Below are 8,807 nucleotides of genomic sequence, written 5' to 3'. Positions count from 1 at the left end.
ACAAGTATAATATATATATATATACGTATATATATGTATATATACATATATACATACTATATATATATAGTGGACATGTATAACATGTCTTGGGGAAAGGAAAGGAAGAAAAATCTTTAATTCAAAATCTTACAAAAATGACAGTTGAAATCTATCTTTACATATATATGAGAAAAATAAGATACTATTAAGTGGGGGATAGATGTACAATGTTAGTACTTGCAGCACAGTAGTCTATCTCTTCCTATGAAAGGCCCTAAATGAAAGTCCTCCTTTACCTTTACTGAGCCACATACTTTTTCATCCAGTAACACTGGCCTCATACCTCCAATGAATAAGACATTCCATCCCTCAGCTTCACATATTTTCTCTGGATGTCCCTCCATGCCTGGAATGGTTTTCCTCCTCATCTCTGCCTACCAGCTTCCTTTAAGTCCCACCTAAAATTCCATCTTCTTTTCTTAATTCGAGTAGCTTCTTTCTCAATTATCTCCTATTCCTCCACTATATAGCTTGTTTGTAGAATTATTTGCCTATTGTGAATTTTTCTTAGGGTCAGGTACTGTCTTTTATTTCTTTTTGTATCCTGAGTTCTTAGAAGAATGCCTGGGACATAGAAGAAATTTAATGTTTATTAATTGACAAGAGCACCTAGGGATGAGTAATTAATGAGGTATAATGGAGGGCTGAACTTAGAAGTTAGGGGAAAATAACAAACCTGGGGTTCACATTCAGCTATGTGATCCTGGGAAATTAACTTCTTTGTAAGTCTGTTTCTTCACTCTTAAAATAAGATAATCATAGTACCTCTATCTCATGAGTTGTGAGGATCAACCAAATAAAGCATTTTCTCCAGTGTCAAACTGCTAAAAAATAAAGTTATTATTTACACCCTTCTTGCTAGCTATGAATAGTGAAGGCTAACATCTTGGTGTCAGCACCTGAATTTGAATTGAGGTCTTCTCTTACTCTAAAATCAGCACTATGAGGAAGAGATAACATGAATTATTGAATGCAACAGTGTAACTTTTCTGCTCCACTACTCAAGGAATTGTGAAAACCCTTCAATATTAGGGATCATTAGTTATTCCACTTCTCTTCTAACTCAGGGTACAGGACAAGAAACGCTCAGGTTTCTCATGTGCCAAGTAATGTGCTTCTAGGTGCTTGAAAGATAAAATTTAGATCCTTGACTTCATAGATGTTGTGGTCAAGTGGGAGTATAAGATCCAAATATGGATAACTGTAACAAACACGATTTGTTAAGTTACAAAACAAAGTGCTGATAGGGGAAACCAAAAGAGAATGACGTGAAGCAGTATTTCTATGTGCATGGTCCTAAATTGTTATTAGAGAAGGGTGTAGTCTTTGTTTTTGGCTATTTGTTTTTTTAGACCTGGCACTCCCATCTGTTTTCAGGAACCTATATCAAATTCCATCTTTTGGCCTCAATATCCCTATCAGTAAAAAAAAAAAAGTCGAGGTTGGACTAGATAATCTCCAAATTCTTTCAGAATCCTCCAAGGGCTCCCAGATGAAGGGAATAGATCAGAGCAAGCATCACAGGGCTCTGAAGCAGCCCGCCCCCGCCCGAGGCTCCCCGCACCTGCCGGGTTCCGCTGACAGTCCAGGACCCGGCCCGCAGTGTTAACGTCATTGGCTCGCGACGGCGCGCCGCCGCCTCGCGTCCGCCCGCGATGCCATGACGGCCCATGATGCCCGGGGCCCCTCTGGCCTTTCTCACTCTCTACGTAATGCCCCAGGTCCTAAAGGAGGAAAGTCAAGCTCTCGTCAGCCGGCTAGGGCGCCCCTGATTCCAGTACCCTGCCCGCAGCGGCTCCCGAGTTCAGAGGCGAGGGAGACCATGGCTTCTCGGCCTCTAGCCCGGGCTTGCGCTGCGCGTTAGGGCACGCGTGCGCAAGAGCTCGCGCCTGACACGTGCCTCCAGCGAGACCGCCGGCGATTGGCTGTGACGCGTCTTCCGGTGCCAGCGGCGGAAGCCGGGCGGGCAAGCGAGTGAGCGAGCAGGGAGGTAGGCAGGCAGGAAGGCAGTCGGGCGCCCGGGAGGCAGCAGCGAGGAAGCGGGGGAGCCAGACCGGCCGGCCGAGGCCCGAAGGAAGCCTGCCCCCGTGTTCAAGTCCTCCGGTCCGCACCCCGGACCCCCCCCAGCGGAGCGGACGCGGCCCGCCCCGGCCATGGCCTCGCTGCTGAAGGTGGATCAGGAAGTGAAGCTCAAGGTAGCAGCCCCCGCCTCCTCCTCGCGACCCCGCCGAGCCGGTTCTTGACCCCGCGGCTGCTGCCTTTGTCTCCCCGGGGAACTTTGGAGCCCGTCGCCCCCTCCCCCTGCCCCGCCCCATCCTGCCCATCAGCCTCGCCCGGGCACCGGCTCGTCCTAGAGGCGGGCGGAGCGTCGCTTCAATGGGGGATGCTCCAGCTCTGGGACCGCTCCTTGCTGCTTCTCCCCGCCCTGGGCTCGGGGGAGGTGGTGTCGGACACGTGTTGGCCGAGTCTCCTAGGAAAGCCATAGCGAAAACCAACCCTCTGCTTATCGATCATGCGGCACCAAACCTAAACCCCCTATTCCCCCCCCCCCCCCCGCCTGGATCCCACAGGTACTTGGGGTTGCAAGCGCGTCGTCACTGAGGGTTGGGGGATGTGTTTGTGAGATCACAGCCCCCAAGTCCCCACTCCCCTACCTACCCCCCCCTTATCTGGAGCCTCAAGCAGACACAGGGAGGGAGGAAAAACCGACGAGTGTTGGCCCCTATTCCGTGGGTACCACCCCCAAGATGGAGAAATGGATCCTTAAAAAAACAAAATACTTAGAGTCTGGGGGTCTCTCGTCTTCTCATTACAACTACAAGGTGAGCAGAAGCATCAGGAACGGTTTTTGGTGTGTATGTGTGAGTTTTTTGTTTTGCTTCTGAGGACCCATCTCATCCCTCTATTGCTACCAGGCCCTGAAGGAAGGTCCTGATCTGTGTTCTTGCCCTTTGCAGGTTGATTCTTTCAGGGAGCGGATCACAAGTGAGGTGAGTGATGCTCCTTGTTGGGTGGGAAGACATGATTGATTTAGTTGGGGATACCTAAAAGAGGTGACCCGGATAGATTGGATGTCAAGAGCCTTCTCCAAAGCAGTAAGTCAATTTCACTATCTCCCTTTCAGGCAGAAGACTTGGTGGCAAATTTTTTCCCAAAGAAGTTGTTAGAACTTGATAGTTTTTTGAAGGTGAGAGATAACTTCCTTTCACTTCCTTTCCTTCTACAGTTACCTTTATGCCCAGTTCTTTTAGGATGCTGGACTCCATAGCAAATTGGAATTATCTGTTTTGTGTTTGATTCTAGCTTGTACCTTCCTTACACCTTAACAATAGTTTTATTTGTTCCTTTTGTTATGTTATGACAAACTTTAGCTATTTCTGGAACCTCATCCACCCAACAAGAACTCCCTCAAAGATAGAATATAGAATTCAGTGCCCATTCATGAATACAATGCAACCCACACCATCCACTAGCACAGAGCACTACAACAAATGCAAGGCATTGGACACACCTGCGTTATAAAATTGAAGTCAATACCAGATGTTATTGTCCTTCTATTCCCCCAAGCCCTTCCTTATAATATAGAACGCTATCAGCTGATAGTGATGACATTTGACAGAGATATTCCACATCCATAGCTCCCCATCTTCCCACTTAAATTATTCTTCCATTTCTATTTCACTTGAAAACATAGTTGTTTTTTTCTTCCAGGAGCCTATCTTAAACATCCATGATTTAACTCAGATCCACTCAGATATGAATCTCCCTGTTCCTGATCCCATCCTTCTTACCAATAGCCATGATGGATTGGATGGTGTAAGTTACCCTTTACTACTACTCTTTGTTATTGACCATTAAATGCCCCTCAGACCAGAGTTCTGTTGCATAAAGACCCTAGTTGAGGGTCTTAGGAGCCAGTTTCTTTGAGTTTGACATCATCTGTCTTGTTTCTATATTTGGGTCTGGTTTTTTTTTTGTTTTGTTTTTTAATTTTTGCAAGGCAATGGGGTTAAGTGGCTTGCCCAAGGCCACACAGCTAGGTAATTATTAAGTGTCTGAAGCCAGATTTGAACTCAGGTACTCCTGACTCCAGGACCAGTACTCTATCCACTGCACCACCTAGCTGCCCCTTTGTATCTACATTTGTAAAAACAGGAAAAGTTAACTATTCTGTTCTTAAAGCTGTTGTGCGATCCAAGCAGAATTGAAATCACCATACGAATTCTCTAAAGGTTATAAAATATCTGCTCCTGGGAGAGACTTTTTCATCAGTTTGTATCTCATATTTTCAGTGATTAGGAACTTCTTTCTAAAGCTCCCCCTTCCTTCTGCTTTCTACTTTTTCATACAAATATAAATTTGATAATATATGTAAAGCACTTTGTAAATTTGAAGGGAAGCACTATAGACCTGAAGCAAGACTACCCAAATGAATTCAACTCATATTGATAATTTCATTGCTTTAATGTTCATTAGTATTTATTTCTATGTAGCTTATACCAAATGATCTCTATTTGCTTACTGAATCTAGCCTTTTCAATTAGATTAGTCCTTGAGAGTAGATTTCTGTAGTGTCTTTATGCCAGATCTCTTAGCACAGTGCCATGCATGTTGGCATGGAAATGTTTATTGAATTGAATGGAATCAACAATGTAGGTTTCAAGACTCTGGAAAGAGTTGGGGGGGGGGAGTAATTTAAAAATTGATGTCTTTGAAGGTAGGCTAACATTTAATCTCTGTATGCCCTTAGCCCAATTTGAAGAAGAGGAAGTTGGATGAGTGTGAGGAGGCCTTCCAGGGTGAGTAACATCTCTTTCCCCAGAGCTACTTCTCTCAGCCCATCTTGGTTGATTTAATGTCCATCAAGTTACAGTCTGATCGCATGTTTCTAAAACTGACTGTACCAGAATTTAGAATTCTGAGCTACCCAGACACTGCTTTTCAGTGGGAGAAGGGAATGCCTGATCTGGTATGAGTGTCATGGGTTGGGGGGCAGGGAGGATTGGCATGCTAAGCCCTAGGACAGAGGAGAGAGAAGTTTCTAGACCTCTTCCAGAAAAAATGAGTTATTTCCTTTCCCCACCAGGAACTAAAGTATTTGTGATGCCTAATGGGATGTTAAAAAGCAACCAGCAGTTGGTGGACATAATTGAAAAGGTGAAACCTGAAATCCGACTGTTGATCGAAAAATGCAACACGGTAAGGCCACAATGGAATGGAGGTTGGGTGTACAAATCATAATGAATTGGGGGGAAAAAATCTTAATAGTTTATGTGAAGAGAAGAGGGGTTTTATATTTACTTTTATTTTTGAGGTGAAAGGGCAGTTGCCCTGCCTCAAGTTCTGTTTAGTGACCCTTTTCCTTTTTTCCTCTATATGGCAATAGTCTTCACATAAGTAATGCTCTAAAACAGAAGTGCCACTCATTTCATGTTCTATTTTCTTTCCAGGTCAAAATGTGGGTTCAGCTCCTTATCCCCAGGATAGAAGATGGGAATAACTTTGGTGTATCCATCCAGGTATTGTCTTCTAAAGTAGATGATAAGCTTTTTCAATAAGTTTATCTCATTGAGAGCAGAAATTTGATGATCTTTGTCTTTAATCCCACTTGTTACACTTCTGCAAAATATAGGTGCTTGCTTGATTGTTAGATTAAAGTACTTGAGTCAAAGTGTACATGCATGGTCATTAATGGGAGGGAGAAGATATCTAGAGGATAGATATTTCCCAAAAGGGGGGGCAGTTGTGAAAGAGAAAGTGTATGTAAATTTGTAGGGTGGATCAGAAACATGGAACAATTGCTGTTTTTCTCTTGAGAACTTTCTGGATATATTCCATTCATTATTACAGGTTCTTTTACTTCCTCCTATCTGCCTTATTTGGTTCTCACCTAACTGATGTCTATCTATGGGATATCAGTATGAATGGATTTGCTTCTACAAATCTACCCTTTAATCGTTCACAGGAGGAGACAGTTGCAGAATTAAGGACTGTGGAGAGTGAAGCTGCATCTTATCTGGACCAGATTTCTAGGTGGGATTGTTGGGGGGCTGTCCAAGGGTTTGGGGAATAGGGTCAGCCTTTGACTACTTCTGCTACTGTTCTTTCCTCTTTCTCCTTCCAGATATTACATTACAAGAGCCAAATTGGTTTCTAAAATAGCCAAATATCCCCATGTGGTAAGTGAGAAAAATTATGGTATTTGGGGATGGAAGTGTGCAGTTGGGAGAAAAGCCTTGAATGAGCAGAGCTTCACCCTGACCCTGAAAAATAGCCCACTCCTCATTTCTCTTTCCCTTTTTTCTTGTCTTCCTTCTTACTCTTTAGGAAGACTATCGACGCACAGTGACAGAGATTGATGAGAAGGAGTATATCAGCCTTCGGCTCATCATATCAGAACTGAGGAACCAATATGTGAGTGACCACTTTAATTCTGTAATCCTCTAGTTGCCCTGGCATCTCTCAACACTTGATCTGGCGGGGGCAGGGGTGTTAGATTCTCCTTATCTGAGGGTTCGGGGCCATGAAATTGGTGGTTGATATCCAGTGGCCCCATCTCCTGAGCTGAATGCTCTGAAGTCCCTTGTGTCTCTGCTGGATCAGAACCCTGTGGGTGATTTTCCTTCCCCCTCCCTCAACCTCTCTCTCAGGTCACTTTACATGATATGATCCTGAAAAACATTGAGAAGATCAAGCGGCCCCGGAGCAGCAATGCAGAGACGCTGTACTGAGGCCAGGGCCAGAGCCAGGGGACTCTGTGAGTCTGGCTCCAGACCGACTTTGCCTTGGTTTCTTACGTGACTATCGAGATGGGGAGACTGGCTGGAATTAGTAATCACACCTCTCTTCTGTTTGTAGTTAGAGTCTAATGAAGCTCTCATGTAGTTCTGTGACGTGTTTACCTCTTATTTCAGGCCTCAGGAACTCTCCTACCCTAGTCCCATTCATTTCTGGAGTGTATGCACATGTGTGTCCATGCACACATGCACTTTCTCTTGAATTCTTTTTCCCAACCCCAATCCACCTCTAGTCTCTTGGTATGTTTGTCTCCTTTTCAGTTAGTTGTTTAGACATTGGGAAAGTTGGAAGTGAAAGAACGTAGTGTTTCTTTGAGGGAATGGGGGGGCTACTCTTGCCTCTCTGTGGCAGAGGATCCCTGATGTTGGGAGGAAGAAGGGAGAAGGGAGGGAAAGGTTGTATTTCCTAGATTGCATCTCCCTACCACTGAGATCTTGGGAAATATTATACCTTCTATTGTCTCTTTCAAAGGTGTTTTTTTTATGTCCTTTATTGTGAGCTTTTCAGTTTTTGATATGTAGCTGCTACCACACATATTCCTGCCCCTATTATCAGACCTCCCCTCTTAAGGAGTTCATCCTAGCTCCAAGAGTCAGGTGCCCAGTCTAAGTGGTGGAGGATGCAGCTGTGAGGCACATAAGAATTCCACCTGAGCAGAGAGATGGGAGGGAGAAGGAGAGAGCAGCCCCCATCCTGAGACTCAGTCTTGTTGGGAACTGTTACAAAGACAATTGCCCCAACTATTTGACTCTTCTTAAATAAGTTAAAAATGGAAGGGGTGGTGTTTTCTGAAGCTTAGATCCAGATGGTACTTCCTTTTGGAAAATGTTTCTTATTTTTCCCAAAAAAGGGGTGGGGGTGGGGGGAGGGGTTGTGAAAGAGAAAGTGTGTGTAAATTTGTAGGGTGGATCAGAAACATGGAACAATTGCTGTCATTCTCTCGAGAACTTTTTGGTTATATTCCATTCATTATTACAGATTCTTTTACTTCCTCCCATCTGCCTCCAGCTGTGTTACCCCATCAGAGAGAGTCTCTTTTTTCAGCCAATCAACCCTTTCCCTATGTATTTTCATCTTCTGTTTTTTTTTTTCCTCCTCACTTTCCTGCTGGTTTCTACCTGGGATGCATCACTGTCTGTCCCATTATATTATAGTGAAGGAGTCAGGACATTGTCTTCCCATGAATAATATTCAGTAACAAACCAACTCTGTTTTAGTTGGGTCTCCCCTAGACTCCACTCCCCCCATCCCTGTCCCCAACCTATCTTCTCCCTTTCTACCATGTGTTTCTTGGTGTTGTTTGCTTTTTTGTTTGTTGGATTGTTCTGATGTCCCCAATCCCGCTTCCCCAATCCTTATCCTACCCAAGCTTCCTGGATCGTAATGTAAAGTTCTTTTACCATGTCAAGAAATTATTAAAAAACATAGGTACTTTGACCTTTTTTTAAAGTCACAGACCCCTCCCAGTGCGATCCTCAGACAGCTGAGGCCAATCTACACACATACACACACACACACTCTGTCTCTGTCTCTCTCTCACACACACACACACACACACACACACGTAAACTACTCAGTCACTCATTCTCACAGGATGACTGCAAATAAGGTGAGCAACCTCTACTCCCCTTTCAAAGATATAAGGATTTAATCTAACACTGTCTTCCAGTATTTGAGGGGGGGGAAAGGTGGACCCTTTCTCTGATGGCCTCACAACATATCTTGGCTTATGTTAAAAATGGCCTCCAAAAATCTGAGGGTCTCCTTTCTTCTCTACCCACCCTTTTTCTTATATGTATCCTCCCCCAGTGATTCTCATAAGCTGCCAGTAGGGGCTGCTGTACTCATATGTAGTGGATGCAGAGCTTCCTCATCATTGAACTTGTACACTCTTTGAACTGGAAGGTCATCTGAACCCACACTCCTCCTCTGTTATAGAGATGGTAATTGACACCCCAAGAAGCAGA

At 44.4% G+C, this 8,807-nt stretch overlaps 1 protein-coding gene across 2 annotated transcripts; it reads left to right on the top strand.

Moving 5' to 3' along the window:
• The first annotated feature begins 1,732 nt into the window (after positions 1 to 1,732).
• On the top strand, positions 1,733 to 6,935 carry PSME3 (proteasome activator subunit 3). Of its 2 annotated transcripts, none has more exons than XM_074223824.1 (11): positions 1,733 to 2,237; positions 3,000 to 3,032; positions 3,167 to 3,229; positions 3,754 to 3,858; positions 4,793 to 4,841; positions 5,129 to 5,241; positions 5,493 to 5,561; positions 6,008 to 6,075; positions 6,167 to 6,221; positions 6,370 to 6,456; positions 6,693 to 6,935. In XM_074223824.1, the coding sequence occupies exons 1-11, from the start codon at positions 2,196 to 2,198 to the stop codon at positions 6,771 to 6,773; spliced, it is 765 nt and encodes a 254-aa protein (XP_074079925.1). In that variant the 5' UTR covers positions 1,733 to 2,195; the 3' UTR covers positions 6,774 to 6,935. The 2 variants fall into 2 exon arrangements, with proteins under 2 accessions (XP_074079925.1, XP_074079924.1); XM_074223823.1 differs by lacking the exon at positions 1,733 to 2,237 and adding an exon at positions 2,676 to 2,864.
• Positions 6,936 to 8,807: the final 1,872 nt, after the last annotated feature.

This window comes from Macrotis lagotis, chromosome 2 (genome assembly GCF_037893015.1).
Source record: "Macrotis lagotis isolate mMagLag1 chromosome 2, bilby.v1.9.chrom.fasta, whole genome shotgun sequence".
NCBI classification, from domain to species: domain Eukaryota; kingdom Metazoa; phylum Chordata; class Mammalia; order Peramelemorphia; family Peramelidae; genus Macrotis; species Macrotis lagotis.
The sequence above is the reverse complement of the archived record's forward strand: the minus strand, read 5'-3'. Positions and strand labels throughout refer to the sequence as shown.

Bases quoted from the DNA above. Each gene is read 5' to 3' on its own strand.
- PSME3 (XM_074223823.1), top strand. From the start codon at position 2,790: ATGGAGAAATGGATCCTTAAAAAAACAAAATACTTAGAGTCTGGGGGT. The intron at 3,230-3,753 runs GTGAGAGATAAC...TTTTTCTTCCAG, and splicing joins AACTTGATAGTTTTTTGAAG to GAGCCTATCTTAAACATCCA. The intron at 6,457-6,692 runs GTGAGTGACCAC...CCTCTCTCTCAG, and splicing joins CAGAACTGAGGAACCAATAT to GTCACTTTACATGATATGAT.